Below are 16,516 nucleotides of genomic sequence, written 5' to 3'. Positions count from 1 at the left end.
TTGAGTCCATGACCACACTATAGTGCCCAGGACAAGATTAACAGGGCCCCACCATGGAGCCAGTTCTGAGCTCACAATTCAATTCAATTCAGTTTTATTTATATAGCGCCAAATCACAACAAAAGTCGCCTCAAGGCGTTTTATAGATACAGAGAAAAACCCAACAATCATATGACCCCCTATGAGCAGCACTTTGGCGACAGTGGAAAGGAAAAACTCCCTTTTAACAGGAAGAAACCTCCGGCAGAACCAGGCTCAGGGAGGGGCGGGGCCATCTGCTGTGATTGGTTGGGGTGAGAGAAGGAAGACAGGATAAAGACATGCTGTGGAAGAGAGACAGAGGTTAATAACAGATATGATTCAAGTCTGGCCTAAGTCTATGAGATGCAGCCTTCTCATTGGCTCATCACCTGGAGGAGGTGTTGTAGGAGTCAGGTCCAGCGTGCAGTCAGAGGTCAAATCTACAACTTCCTCACAACTCATCGCTCTGGTGACGTAAGAGCACCAGTTGGTGTCTGATGTTGAACGATACGAGTTAACGTTGTGCTCACTTCAGTGGATCCTTGGACTCAAAAACCAGTCTCCTGGAGCAGGGCTGGACTTTTACCAGCATGGAATTGCCTCAGTGAGAGATGGGGCGATTGACCTGTACACTGGGGTTTCTCCCAGTGGGGTAAGAGGCTTGTTTTCCTTCAGGGGAACAGTTCCTGACTGTCCTAACTGCAAACGATTAATTGTGAGTAGTCACTGAATGCTGCTGGCAGTGACCCCCATCAATCACCAGTCACTAGGCTAAAGTGTGCAAAGTGCTATCTGGGAGTCAACAGCGTCAAAGGGATCGCAAAGAAGTATACGGTACTGCTGCAGGTAACCAACTTAAAACGATGTACTGCTTTTTATTGAGCAAATACAAGTGAAAGCTCTTTAGCGCATCCCTTTGTGATGCAGAAGAATTTGCAGCATTCAGTAACTCTTCTTTTGTTTGCATTGTAAAGAACAGGGATGTAAAACCTTTACGTCTGGGCTGTCGACGTTTTAAATCAGAATGAAAGCAGAATGAAAACGTTCTTTTGTACTTTTTAAGCTCCGGCTGCTCTGGTGGAGGGAGTAGGTGGAGAAAGAGATTAAGCATGTGTGGGTGTATGATCCTCACTCTCTCAGATTTCACACTTGAATATTTCTTTGACAGTTTTTTTCCTGGCTTGGCTTCAGTTTTTCTAATCAGCACATTTGTGTTGTTGAGGATATGTATGTGGAGGAGGGCAGACGAGAACTGTTATCGTTTCTAAGAGCCGTCTTCCACTTACTCTGATTTTGTTGTCCTTTCTACTCCTCACTGCTTTTCATGGGATAATTTTTGCTTTTTCCTTCACTTCTTTTTTACTGACGTATAAATGGTCCAAGGCTTTATTTTAATTACAAAAAACAGAATATTGTAGCTTGCCTATGAGGCCCAGTGTGACGTGTGGGGGACGCTTCTGGGGTTTTTTGCTCGAGTTTTAGAACGATTGCAGAACTCAGAAACACTTTGTTGTTGTTTATTACCTGCTGTTGGTACCTTTGGAGCATTTTTCATGAAAGTATCTGACAAATAATATTACAGTGATTACATGTCTGAGCATAAATGGGCTTCCAAATAAATTTGACTCAAAAACACTATCATGGTGGCATTGATTAAAAACGCCCCAAACTCATAGTCACAGCGACTGAGTCCATCTTGGATCAGCAGAATGGTCTCCTGCCTTTTCCCCCAAAGAATCAGTCAGCATAGTGACTTGTGCTGGTATTCCCAAAGCCATGATCAGAGAATTTTCTTCTTGAATGTTGGGAAACTGGTCAAGGTGTAACCTGCAGACAAAGTCTTTATGGGGCGATCGTGGCTCAAGAGTTGGCCGTTCATCTTGTAATCAGAAGGTTGCTGGTTCGAACCCCGGCTCCAACAGTCTTGGTCGTTGTGTCCGTGGTAAAGCGCTATACAAATACAGGCCATTTAGCATTTTTAACCTTGTTGCTGAACAAAATTCAGAGAGAGGCCATTAAAGCAAACACCTGGGTTTGTGCCTGTATGGTTGTAAGACTTACCTGTAAAAGGTCTTTTATTTTATCCTGCCTTTAACCCTTTAAAGCCGGTCGGAGCGGGCACGCTCTGTTTTGATTTTTAAATCCCGGTAGCTCTGCAACCACGTGAGCTAGCGCAATAATTTTTTTTGCATATGAAACCGGAGGAGTTGTACTTACATCTTATGCCATCAGCTTGTCCTCGGTCACAGTTTCCTTCCACATATAGTTTTGCAAAAACTGCATAAAAAGCACTTGCAGCAACAAAAACATAATATTCCAGAAACACGCTTTGCCGATCCGATCAGCTGTTCGTAACACTTCCTACGTTGGAATAGATGTCAGCGTGAACTATCGCATGTCCGCCATGACCTGCCCGAAACCGGAAGTGACGTCATTTTCGCGGAAATATAGTTTTTTACCATCAGGGCCTCATGAGCCTATACTGGTGTTTTTAAAAGTTATCTTTGACTTTATGACTTTCTGTGTCGTTTCTGGGATGCTTAGGACTCATATTGCACTGCTGGAAATAGTTTATTTTGATGCATATGCTGCTTTTTTGCAAATTTGCATTATAATATTTATTTTCGTTTTTCCTGCAGTATATAAAAATTGGTGTATTTCAAAAATAAAACTATGAAGACACTTAAAATAAATTTCCTGTGGTGGGAAACTATTTTGTGCAACTTTTTTGTATTTACAGTTTTGAGGGATAAGCCTCTTAAATTTCTCTAACTAGAAATATATGTTAAAAAACAAAAATGATTTTCAATTTTTTTGTAGTTTATTGCACTTTTTTTGCAATTTATGTAATTACTATGCACTTAATGCAGACATATTATTAAAATTTGGGCTGTAATGGTTGTATTGATGTATAGCAACTTCAAATGCTCCCAAAAATGGCTCCACAGCATGTAAAAATATAATATAAGCTCTGGCGGACTTGGTTCTATGGTCGGTCTTAAAGGGTTAACTGATAAGAACTACTGCAGCCACAGGATTAACTCATTGCTGTTTTTCTACATCTTTTTAAATGTTTTAACACTTTGTTGATGCTGTTATTATTATTTTGAATTAAAACAAAACACTGTGAACTTAAGGATGATTCTTATTTAATGCTTTCTTTCTTTCTTTTTTACATCTATAGATATTATGATGTTATTGATTTCTTTTGGTGGCTTTGTAGGAAAAACTGATACTGTAATGATTGGAATTGCACCGGCTCTATCCCTTTTCCAACTCCCTGATTCTCCTGCATATTTGATGTTTTCACAAATTGTTTTGTGCTTGACTTGATTAAGCACCTGCCTCTGTGTTATGGGATCTGCACTGGGCATCAAAAAGCGATGGGCAACGTCAGACTAAAAGAAAGAAAATACCACATTGATGAAGTAGTTGCATTTCCACAGAAATAGGCCGTTAAACTTGCAACTGCTCGAGGAGTAAAAGGGCACGCTGCCTTTTGGTTGCAGCAGGCTGAGGAAAGTCGTCCTTACTGGCCAACAAGGTTATCAGCACGTGCAGCGTGGATGTTAATAAGTTCAGTCTGAAGGCAGAGGTAAAGAAGTGCTCCTATGTTTGACTCAGAGTTGAACTCGTCTTCTTTGTCTCTGATGTGTTGTAGGTCAGTGTGTTTTTACTGTGCATGTTATCTGTGTATGCAGGTAAAGCCAACTTTATCCACATGGGAGAGGAGGTGGATGGGGTAGATATGAGGGCCGAGGTCGGCCTGCTGAGCCGTAATATCCTGCTTCGTGGTGAGATGGAGCCCGGCTGCTATGGCAATGAGGCCTGCAAGTTCTTCAACTTTGACACTTTCGGAGGACATTTGAAGGTAAACTCTTCTGTTAGCTGTCGTTTACAGAATAGGCAACACCGTGTGAACAGGCTTGAAAAGGATGAAAAAGCTGTCAGAGGTGAAGTTCGGGATATGACCACATTTTACATCACATGTTATGACCTGTGAATCAAGCAACAAAACACGTTTTATTCCAGACCAATGACAGCTACTTTTCCTGCAGAGCTCCACAGAGTGGGAGTGATTACTGTTCACATACACAGGAAAACGGTGTAAAGCTGCCAAGCTTCGGTGCATTCTTGCTCGCGTGCTCTGCCAAAACTCCTCGTCCTGCGGCCTCATAGCTACTATACAGAGAAATTAGTAAATGCACTCCAGGTGTGCCACACCCTCAGCCCTTCTGCCGTCCCATCCCCTCCTACAACCAATCCACAGGCTGTACCCCGCCATCACATCCACCCACTGCCCAACTTAGGCCTGGGATCCATCCAGCCTGATCTACTCCTCGCCAGAGGAAATCAGCCACCAGATTGCCAAACACTCTTTTACCATGTATCCTGCTTTAGCGAATTTCAGGTTCCCACTGGTGTAAAGAACTGGATGGTCAATCCCACGTATGTGTGTCCTGGTGCTCAGGGGTGTGAAGCAGATGCTTCACATAGAGGGCAGCACCTGAGTGTGCCCACATCTGTTCCTAAGTATTTGCCTTCTGTGCTGCTGTGATCCCGACGGTTCGCTGCTACTGAGGTACGCTGGAACCAGTGAAGCACGTTTGCCTCAGTGAGCCCAGAGATGGAGTGATTAGTGCACACGCCCAGGCCAGTGCTTTACAGCCATACTGCCCACCTCTACCTCAAACCACACCAAACACCACAGCTGTGTGTTTGACCAGGACTCTCGCCAATCGCAGCAGTTTTCATCATTTACTTTGGAACTTTATGAGGAAACCTGATTATTTAGTAACACAAACTTTAATAAAATACATTTTTCATTGACGATAACAGATATTTTAGCTTTTGTCAACATTTGATTTACTGTCAGATGGTTGGTCCCATCTGTAGATCCTACAGCTAGATGAACATTGAAAACATCAAAGACATTACTCATACTGTATACCAACAAGTCCAGTACTCTTCCTCAGAGACACGGAGGAAGAATATTTGTCCTTTCATGCTCACAGATGGAATCGTGCTCCATAATTACTGACTTGCACACATTTGCTGGACACCTAGTGTGTCTTTATCGATCTGAGTACCTGGACCAGACTACGTTGGATAACACTGAACGCTTAGAAACAGCTGAGGTGACTGAACTGGACTGAATCTCATTGGATCTCATTTCATTGTTATGCCGATGACTGCCAAATTTATTTGCCACTAAAACACAAGGATGGCATCTCCATAAAACCTCTCTTGACATGTCTAGATGAAATTAAAGCTTGGTTGGCTCTAAACTTTTTAAATTTTAATGAAAAGAAAACAGAAGTGTTGGTGTTTGGACCCAGTGGTCCCTGTGAGTCCTCCTCTGTTGTTTTAGGATCCCTGGAAGTCTATTTTAAACCTGTTGTTACTGATCTTGGTTTTAAGTTGGACAGTGATTTTAAATTGGACAACCAAATCAGAGCAGTGGTGAAGTCCAGTTTCTATCATTTAAGGCGACTGGCAAGAGTAAAATCTTTTCTTTCAAGGCAGCACCTTGAAACAGTGATCCATGCTTTTATTTCTTCCCGCCTGGACGACTGTAACTCACTTTATGTGGGGGTCAGTCAGTCGTTGCTTTCACGTCTGCAGCTGGTTCAAAATGCTGCTGCACGACTCCTAACAGGAACTCGTAAAAGAGAGCATATAACCCCCGTGCTGGCCTCTCTGCACTGGCTGCCTGTGTCTTTTAGAGTTAATTTTAAACTTCTTATGTTTGTTTTTTAAATGCCTTCATAGTCTTGCCCCGCCTTACCTCTCTGAGCTTCTTCATCCCCACACACCCTGTCGGTCTCTCAGGTCAGCTGACCAGCTGCTCCTGGAGGTACCGAGATCCAGGAGGAAGCTCAGAGGGGGCGGGGCCTTCTCTATTGTGGCTCCAAAATTATGGAATAATTTGCCCATGCACGTTAGAGAGGCCCCTTCACTGTCCACTTTTAAATCACGTCTTAAAACCCACTTTTATTCGTTGGCTTTTAACCTCAGCGAGACTTAGTTTCTCTTTTAATTGAAGTAGTTATTTAATGAATGATTTCACTCTTCCTTTATTTGGTTTTTACAGTTCCAATGTACAGCACTTTGTGTCAGCTGTGGTTGTTTTAAAGTGCTTTATAAATAAAGTTGATGATGATGATGAACCCTACTGCTCCTCCAAACTCTTACTTGGGGGAGGAGCTCCATCATACTGTTTTTGAGCCCTTTGTTCTCAGTACACATATGACTGTTGATCATAACAGCTTCATTACATTTAAAGGAAACGCAGGACGGATCATCTAATCGAGATGAGTGTTCATACAGACAAGAGGTTATTTTATGTTCTATGTTCAGAGTCATAATAATCTGGCTCTGAACACCATGTGGAGAGTCTCCTGTTTCAGGTTTCTGGGTCCACACATCACAGAAGACCTCACATGGACACTGTGTCCCTCTAAAACAGTCTGTACTTCCTGTGCACCCCGAGCGGCTTAAAGCCTTCTGGTGTTTTTGTACTGCTGCAGCATTCAAAGCATCCTCGCTCACGACATGCTGACATGATATGGAAACAACTCTGCAGCAGATAAGAACACCGCAGAGAGTCATAAACCTTCACAAAAGATAAACAACACACAGCTGCCTGCCCTTGAAGACATGCACATGTTACACTGCCTGCAGAAAGCACACTGCATCCTAAAGGACTCGTCTCACCAGCTGTTTGAACATCTGCACTCAAGCAAATGTTACAGGTGCATCAGAGCATGCTCTACGTAATTAAGAACCAGTTTTAATCCTAGATCCCTCTTCCCAAGGGCAGAAGGTAGTGCAGGTCATCTATGAATTAGAAGGTGGTTCAATCCCCGTCTGGTCCAGTCTGCATGCCAAACATCCTCGGGCAAGACACTAACCCCAAGTTGCTCTCCGATGCATCCATGCATGTGTGTGATAGCTAGAAAGAGCTTAAGCATAGAAGAAGTGGATGTATGAGGCATGTTGTCAGAAGAATCAGTCCATTTACCATTTACTAATGAACTCTGCTCAGAAAGCGCACGCGGCGATTTCCACTGTAGATCAGTGATCATCATTTTCTACACAAGTGCAGAATCGGGTCACTGTTTGTAACCTGCAATGTTTTTGAGCTCTTTTAAATGCGTCAAATAAATTGGGAGAAAAGTGAAAAGGACACAGCAGCAGCTCTTTTGGACGCTGACTTTTCAAAAGTCATGTTCCTGCTCTGTCATTTTTTCTGCGTAGCCTTCACAGCCGACTCTTTTTCTCTCTGCCAGAAATGACAACTAAATGCAGCTCAGTGGCACTCAAAGTATGTTTTTACACTAAAACACGCAGTTTTGTAACAACAGTCTGAGTGCTTTGCACATTATAGGTGTAATATGAATTATAGATTTAAAATATTTGTAACAATAGAACAATGTAACAATGCTGCTTTAGTAGGAATGTGTGTTTAGAGCATATTAAAGGCAATAAGTTAAAAAGATCCTTTAAAAAACACATTTTTGAGCATCGTTGTTATACTGAAGACTTCCTGCACATTAATGCACCACTACAGCAAATAATCCAACTAAAGCACACTAACATCTAAAATCATAATTTAGTTTAAGGCTCATTAAGACTCTCGGGCCTCTGTATCTCTACGTGTTCATCACTGAAACGTCCTTCTTTCTGTCAGCCTCGTGCACCCTGTCATCAGAAAAAGGCAACAGAGACACTGAAGCAGGAAGGAGAGGGGGGAGTGTGTGGTTGTCTTCCTGCTGCCTCAATGCCTCCCTTTCCCCAGGGCCAGCTATCATATTCCATTATAAATTTCCATCACAGCCTCATGTCACATATTTCTCATGCATGGGTGTGTGTAGAGCATGAAATAGCATAACGCACACATGAGCACACACACACAGAGGGTGAGAAACACTAAATGCCTCAGGACAAGTCCTGTCGTGTGAAAACCTCCCATCTCCAGAATTATTAGCTGGTCGCCAGCTGAATGCAGCTGACTGTGATCCGGCTGATATTTCTTTCATTTTTTAGCCTTTTCACAAACACTATGATGTAATGAAAACCAGTGTGGCTGTAAGAAGTGTTGGTTCTCATGATTCTCTGGGTTTTTTGGGACATAGCTGCATGGCGTCCCAGAGTCTCCTGGCATCAACCCACACCTGTCTGTAACTTCATCTTTTATTTGTCCAAATTTCAGTGTTTTCATTATTTTAACATCCTGTTCTGTTCCTCTCTCTTAGTATTGTTGCTGCTTTAATAGCAAGTTATGTCATTGATCATATAACTAAAAATACTTCAGTGAAGTGGAAACAAATCTGGTGACTGGAGTTAGCAGAGGTGAGCAGCAGACACTGATGTCAACCTGCCAAATTTCAGGACTAATTAACACAGACATGTGACCTGGAGGAAAATGATCCATGGTGTCGAAACGACGTGTGGTTTGTTTGTGTTTGTGGTTTGTTACCTACCAGGCTGTGAAGATGCTTGCAGACATGCGTATCAGGGATTTGTCTTGTTCCAGTTTTGTTACATTGATTTAAAGTTTTCACTGAACAATGGCTGTAATGGTGATTACAAGTGTTGGGGTCATTACTCAAGAAGAGTCATGTATTACACATCACGCGTTACTTTTAAAAGTAATTCAGTATCTCCCACTTTACCTCACACCTTCTCTGCAGTTAAAATAAAAGTCATGTCTATACCCGCTACTCAAAATCTCTGTACCACTTCCCTCCCACACATGCACGGAAATCAGCTGATTGCAGCCGTGAGAGTGTCCATGAAATAAAAACATGTTTCTTTCTGTTCGCCTGGCTGGCAGAGAACTGAAGAATGACATCAGTGTAACCGTGATGTAATTATTGAGTTTAGTACTGCAATGAGTTACATTACACTACATTACAAGACAATTTTATATATATAGCACCAGCACCAGTTACCCCGAGGTGCTTTCTATTATAAGATAAAGATCCTACATTAATAGAGAGAGAGCTAGATACTAATAATAATTAATGGTTAAATGCAGAGAGGTGTATAAATACATAGTGAGTGAAAAACAAACACTCAATGCCTAAAGGGAAGCTCCCAGCAACGTAGGCTTATTGCAGCATAACTAAGGGAGGATTCAGGGTCACCTGGTCCAGCCCTAACTATATGCTTTAGCAAAAAGGAAAGTTTGAAGCCTAATCTTAAAAGTAGAGATAGTGTCTGTCTCCTGAATCCAAACTGGAAGCTGGTTCCACAGAAGAGGGGCCTGAAAACTGAAGGCTCTCCCTCCCATTCTACTTTTAAATACTCTAGGAACAACAAGTAGGCCTGCAGAGCGAGAGCGAAGTGCTCTAATAGGGTGATATGGTACTACAAGGTCATTAAGATAAGATGGGGCCTGATCATTTAAGACCTTGTATGTGAGGAGCAGGATTTTGAATGCTGGATTTAACAGGAAGCCAAAACAGGAGAAATCTGCTCTCTCTTTCTAGTCCCTGTCAGGACTCTTGCTGAAGCATTTTGGATTAGCTGAAGGCTTTTCAGGGAGTTTCAGTGAGTGTGCAGTTCTACATATTTGTTTAATATGTGCGTTGAAGGACATGTCCTGGTCAAAAATGACTCCAAGGTTCCTCACAGTGTTACTGGAGGCCAAGGTAATGCCATCCAGAGGAAGAATCTGGTTAGATACCATATTTCTAAGATTTTCAGGGCCGAGTACAATAACCTCAGTTTGATCTGAATTAAGAAGCAGAAAGTTAGTGGCCATCCGGGTCTTTATGTCTTTAAGACATTTCTGCAGTTTAACTCATTGGTGTGTGTTATCTGGCTTCATGGACAGATAGAGCTGGGTGTCATCTGCATAGCAGTGTAAATGTATGCTATGTCTTCCTAAGGGAAGCATGTATAATGTAAACAGAATTGGTCCTAGCACTGAACCCTGTGGAACTCCATAATTAACCTCAGTGTGTGAAGAGGACTCTCCATTTACATCAGAGGTCTCAAACTTAAATGAGCTGTGGGCCCCTACTGCCACTGTCATCTCATGTGAGGGCCACTGTAGTGTTCAAGTAATACAAAAAAACTAACATGAAAACACTAAGAAATATTTCCTAAAATGTAGCATTTTGTTTGTTTTTTTACATTTCAAATATTGTATAACAAGACAAAACCGCAAACGTGAACATTTTTTTCCTCACTCTTAACTGAAGCCTTACATTGAACTACCAAATAAACACATCGGTCCTCTCTTTGTGGCCAGACACGTGGCAGCACTTCTGCTATCGTTTTGTTTGTATTTAAATGAAGTGTACACTTTAGTTTTTGACTCTCTCACTGAACTCAGCCTCAACATGTTTGTGCTCTCTGCTCATATTGCCTTCATGTTATATCATTTTTTGCTTTTTAAAGAACTTATCCTAACATTACACTCAACAACAAACAACAAAAAGTCACTTCAAGGGACAAATTGCACTATATTTCTTAACATTAGTATTCGGGCTGTAGGGGTGACGTGGACCGCAAGTGGCCCCTGGGCCACAAGTTTAAGACCACTGATTCACATGAACAAACTGGAGTCCCATTATTGCGTTAATCAACAATTTCATGTGATAATAAATTACACCCAACACTGGTAGCTACGTCCATCTTTTATTTACAGTCTATGTGCAAAACAAAGAAATAGAGCATTAGAATAAAAAACCTCCATAAAATAATGATTTAAAAATCTAAATCTGACACTAGTGTTGCTAGTCCTGCTTTTCATGTACTTTTGTTTTTTTGCTTGTGTCTGATTGATGCAGTAACTGGAGCTCTCTGACTGAAATGTGTCCACTGTCATCACCAGGTGGAGCATGGTTTTAGGGCAGTCCACATATCTGGGATGGAGCTGCAGCACATGGGCCAGCAGACCATGGGACACTATCCTGTCCATTTTCACATGAATGGAGATGTGGATGAGAGGGGAGGCTATGACCCTCCGACGTTTGTCAGCGATTTATCCATTCACCACTCTTTCTCCCGCTGCGTCACTATCCACGGCTCCAACGGACTGATGGTCAGTTAGGAAGTTGTATAATTTATTTCTGTATTTTTCTATGTATTAATGCATATATAAGAATGAATACATATAAATGTGTAATTTATTGTTAAGAGTCATTATTACAACCAGAAGCAACCTGGTAATGTTAGGGACAGTGTAAAAAAATGATAAATGTATTTGTATAGCGCTTTTCTAGTCCCTAAGGACCCCAAAGCGCTTCACACATTCAGTCATCCACCCATTCACACACACATTCACACACTGGTGATGGCACAGCTGCCGTGGGGCGCACTGACATGGTGTTGGTGACTCTTACTAAGGCAGATACGATGACCTCATTTAAAGGGTTTTATATTCTTTTTAGTCTCCAGTAACGTCTCATAAAATCATTATTATAGTGACAGGCATATCATTTTAAATCTCTTAAAGAAACAGTTTGTATGAAGATGTATATGAAATATATGAATTAAAACGCAGGAAATTGGGCACTGTGTGACATGGTTAATAGGGGGATTCAAGCTATTAAAGACAAGTGCACGACTATAAGTATCTTGGGGTCTTGTTCATGAGTCAAAGAAGAGTGGAGCATTAACATCTGCAGATCTGTTGTGGTGAAGAAAGCTGAGTATTAAGTTGAAGCAGTTAATTAATGTTCTTACTGTCACCTATGGTCACAGGGTCTGGGTAGACCACTGACATCTCTAAAGGGTGTCCAGGCTCTGGCTTAGTGATGGCTGAGGAGTTCAGTCATGTTGGACTCAGAGTGGCTACTCCTCCAAATCAAAAGGGTCCAGCTGAGTTAGTTTTCAGGTTCATATCAAGCAGGTTGCTTCTTTGGTCGTCATATTCCAAGATTTCCTGCTGTCGCTTGTGTAGCTTTAGTCCTGCTGTTCTGCGTGTTTCTGTCTGGCTACATTTGTTCAGCCTTTCACAGACTTTAAACAGATGTATCCTAAATTTGGCTGAAAAGTGAAAACGAATAACAAGCACAAATTCAACCTAACTTCAACCACTTATCAGTTTGCATTTATCCACTAAACCAGAGCTTCCCAAAGCTAGGGGGCCGCAGAGCCATTGCAGGGGGGGCGCAGTATAAAAAGAGGGGGGGAAAAAAGAACGCTTGGACACTGCTAGCATCATGGACAGGTTTTTTGACAAGGCGCCCACACAAACGCAAAGCAGGAGATGAAGCATCGCTGAATATGTTTCCAAACAAACTTCATTCTAAGACAAAGACTAGAAAATATGTTGAAGCAAATCTTGTCTTTGGCTTCACCTGCACAAGTGCCGACGTAGGTCTCCCTGCAGGATTGGTTTTCCCTGTCGGGAGCAGCGCTGGGCTGTTTAAATCACGGACAAACAGGATCCCACATTCTTGATTTTTAGTTCAAACACTTGTTGTAATGACTGTTATATTTTTTTAATGTGTATCTGCTCATTATATTGTTTTATGTACTTTAATAAAGGCTTATAGAGCAAGGCCACTTTTAACTCACAAACTAAGTGCTCAGCCAGACTGAAAAACAGGAAGTTTTAGTGCACAGCCATATTAATAGATAAGACACTGAAATGAGGAACTTGCCATATAAGCAATGTTTGAGACTGTGTGACGTGTAAAGTACCAAAATAACACCTATATGAAGCACAGTTTATGATTCTAATGTTAGAGCTCTTGCAACTGGCGTTTGAGCTGTGCAGAGGTCTCTCTCTTCCAGAAGATGATTGAATAAAAGAAATATCAATATTTTAACACACTATGAGTCGGTTTTCTCTGTTCTGTCATAGGGACTAAAGAATTGGGGTTTAATATGACTAACTACCCCTGACATTTTGGAGATGTTAGCTCTTTATACAGTAAAGTTACAGCGGGATACAAATAACAGGCTGATCCTGACACGATTTGTTCCCTCGGTTCAAATCACTGACAAACAGCTGTTTATGTTTTTGAACCCATTTTGCACAGAGAGACATTTTTTGAAAAATGTATTGATGCAATGTTGAATATTATTACACAGGAAAAAAACAACTACATGTAAAATAATCACAGTGTGACGCCTCTGCCTTTGTAAATGGAGGGACAGTAACTGTGTGTATGTAAGCGTGTAAAACCTGCAGACAGTCAGATTAACAGTATTTTGTCTCTATCATTCTGCAATTCATCTCATGTAAACATGAAAAAGTTTGGGAACCACTGCACTAAACCATTGTTGTTGACTGGAATTCAAAGCTGAAGTTGGGTTAAATTTGGTGCAGGAATTTGCTTCCTGAGCCACAACAGAAACCCATCTGATAAATAATGAAGCTTCTGATGAGGAATTACACTTTAGAAAGTTCACACTTTTGTTATAGACATTTTCTTCTACAGTTAGATTAGAAATGGACCCCATGCACTATGGTGACCTACTCTACAATCAGTAATGTACTCTGTTGCCTCCCAGGTAAAGGATGTGGTGGGGTATGACACACTAGGCCACTGTTTCTTCACGGAGGATGGTCCAGAAGAAAGAAATACGTTTGAGCACTGTTTGGGTCTGATGGTTCGAGCAGGGACCCTGCTGCCTTCAGACAGAGACAGCAAAATGTGTCGTGACATCACTGATGGAGCGTATCCAGGATATGTGCCCAATCCACGTCAAGATTGCAGGTACACAAAGAAAGTTTGATTGTACATAAACTACATGTTTTAAATTGATTTGTTGGACTCTCTTGTTTAGTTGTAACTGTTACTTACAGTGCCTCCACTGTCTTCTTTTTTTAAAAGGTCATTGTTCATGATACCTGTTATAAAAAGAAGTTTCAGATTTGGTTTTTTAACAAGTGGGCCACCATCGTGTCCAAGTATGACTTGTGATGTAATTCATTTGGTTGGTTGGTTGCAGTTACTAGCTGTATCTCGTGTTGGCTGAGTAACAACTGAACCAACTGAAACTAAAACTGAAGAGCAGTCCAAGGGGCTCATTGTTAGATGTAACGTGTTTGTACAAAGACGAGGATCGATGGTCCACTGCTGCACCGGAGAATCCAGAATCACTTATTTTGTAAAGCACTTTAGATTTGGTACCACATTTACAGCCAGTGTTGGGAAGGTTACTTTTAAAATGTATTCCATTACAGAATACAGATTACATGCCCCAAAATGTATTCTGTAACGTATTCCGTTACGTTACTCAATGAGAGTAACGTATTCTGAATACTTTGGATCACTTAATATATTATCATGCTGTTTACAACTACATGAATGTACTATTGCTGTGATTTATTACTGTTACTGAAGGTCCGCGGCTCCGAACCGTAGTAAAGGGACCTCTGGCTAATACGGTGGGTTCTGTGTCGGGCTCGTAGCTGAAAACTAGCTTTACTTTGTTGTCTGGGTCAACTTTGCTAGCAGAGACAGAGAGAGGCGTTGAAAGGCTGCTCCAACAGAACTTATTGTTTCAGAGGAAAACACGAACACGGTGTACAGTCGAGTCTTAATAGCTTACTTACAGCTGGGCTCGTCAGGCACTCTTCTTGGCTGCAGTGGTTATTATTATATTTACATGCTTCCAGCTCCCGTTTCTGCTCGATGACAGCTCGTACTTTTCCTTTATCTCCCTCCCTCGCTCACAGACACATAACGTGTATGGCAGTCCATTCTCCCTGCAGCACGGACTACACTGCCCATGATGCTACATTCTTTAGAGCTATACCTGTAGCATTCTGCCTGTTAGCTTAGCACAACAACAACAAAAAGGCCTCTCTCACCCAGGAAACACGCAGAGAGAGGGCGTCACCCTGTAACCATGGCAACCGTAACGCTGCCGCCTGGAACAACAGAACGTAGCTGTCAAACAAAACCCAAACAGTCCTGACCCGCCACAATATGAAACAGGGAAGTACCGCCGTGTAATCCATTTATTTCAACAAAGTAACTGTATTCTAAATACCACCTTTTTTAAACGGTAACTGTAACGGAATACAGTTACTCATATTTTGTATTTTAAATACGTAACGGCGGTACATGTATTCCGTTACTCCCCAACACTGGTTACAGGTAACAACTGTGCTGGTGCCACAGTGCTGAGCTTGTTTGTGTGTGTCAAACAATGACACATAAACCTCCAGAGATGATAAATATTAAGTAGCAGCTATCCATCCATTATTAGGTATTTTTAGTAAAATTATGACAAGATGTTGGTATTTCTGTGGACTGGCGGGACTATAAAAATGCAAGCAGCATGTCTTCACATCACTTCATTTCTATTATGAACAAAACAGATACATTACGGTTTTTGAACGTAGACTCTGTTGAAAACTTCATGCTCATCCTATCATTCAATTCAATGCAATTGTATTTGTACAGCGCCAAATCACAACAAGGTGCTTTATATTGTAAGGTGGACCCACTCAGAATATATAGCAGCTTAGTCCAGGTCACATGACTTTCTATCTCACCACACTGTCTCTGCATGAAGGGATGAAAACAGTCATTTAGGGCTAAAGTGCTTTTACTTTTTTGAGCATGTGTGTTTTTATGTGCATGAGTGTGAGTATGCATCTGGCAAAATCATTCATCCAAATCACGCCCTTCAGATTAAACAGCAAGACACGGCACTTGGTTATATAAGCATCAGTGAAGATGCGTCAAGCTTCCTTTTTTTGTTTTTTGATTCTTTAATTCCCAGCAGACCTGTTTTAGCATCAATGAAAAGCAATTACATTTTTCTATTAAGGCATTAATTTCTACCTCTACAGTGTATGGATATGTTTCACTGTTCTACTGCTGACTCCCACACAGTGACTATTTTTATTTGCTTAGTTTTGATATGAGACCTTCATCAGTTAATAGTTGAGGATTAAACAGGCGGCAACCTTACACGCTGCAAATGCTGAATTTCAAGAAATTCAAGAAAGTAACAACACAAAAAAATGATCTGAGTTATTAAATATACATCGAGTCTTGCATGTGTCTTTTGCCCTTCTGTCTTATCTTGTCTTATCTCATATTTAACAGTCCTGCCATGTAAATACTGAGATGCTTTGACGTGGCTTTAAAGAGGCCGTTCATGCTGAAAAACCCTTTCAGTTGAAGCGATTCTGCATATAAGTGATGTGAAAGACTCATTTCCTGTTATTGAAACTGCTTGATTATTTTAACGATAACGATGGCACAATAAGTTATTAGGTTGAGGGAATAATTGATTTTTATAGAGGGGTAGGTTTGGAGTTTTCCCTTTGTTACGTCGCTATTTAAAAATTGCATTTTGTTTATACTTCAGTTATTTGATGTATGATTAATGGGTAAAATTATTTTAAAAAACAACTTGTGTATATATTGTATATAAAACTTAACAAAACATTCTTTGCAAGTAGTAAGATATTGTTTAACAATGCACTGACAGGCAGTGAGTCACTTACAGTCTTGACAGATGTGAGTTGAAATCCACTTTGAAGTAAGAGTGTGGCCAGAAA

General features: G+C 41.2%; 1 protein-coding gene across 5 annotated transcripts in view; it reads left to right on the top strand.

Annotated features, from left to right (window-relative positions):
* The window catches only part of cemip (cell migration inducing hyaluronidase 1), a 193,816-nt gene that overhangs the window by 132,168 nt on the left and 45,132 nt on the right, over nt 1-16,516 (top strand). For all 5 annotated transcript variants that reach the window (XM_085165079.1, XM_085165070.1, XM_085165060.1 and 2 more), the window contains exons 12-14: nt 3,723-3,892; nt 10,871-11,080; nt 13,504-13,709. In XM_085165079.1, the coding sequence (XP_085021205.1) occupies nt 3,723-3,892; nt 10,871-11,080; nt 13,504-13,709 (586 nt within the window). The remainder of the gene's footprint in view (nt 1-3,722; nt 3,893-10,870; nt 11,081-13,503; nt 13,710-16,516) is intronic.

Source organism: Neolamprologus multifasciatus, chromosome 1 (genome assembly GCF_963576455.1).
Source record: "Neolamprologus multifasciatus chromosome 1, fNeoMul1.2, whole genome shotgun sequence".
Lineage (NCBI taxonomy): Eukaryota > Metazoa > Chordata > Actinopteri > Cichliformes > Cichlidae > Neolamprologus > Neolamprologus multifasciatus.
The sequence above is the reverse complement of the archived record's forward strand: the minus strand, read 5'-3'. Positions and strand labels throughout refer to the sequence as shown.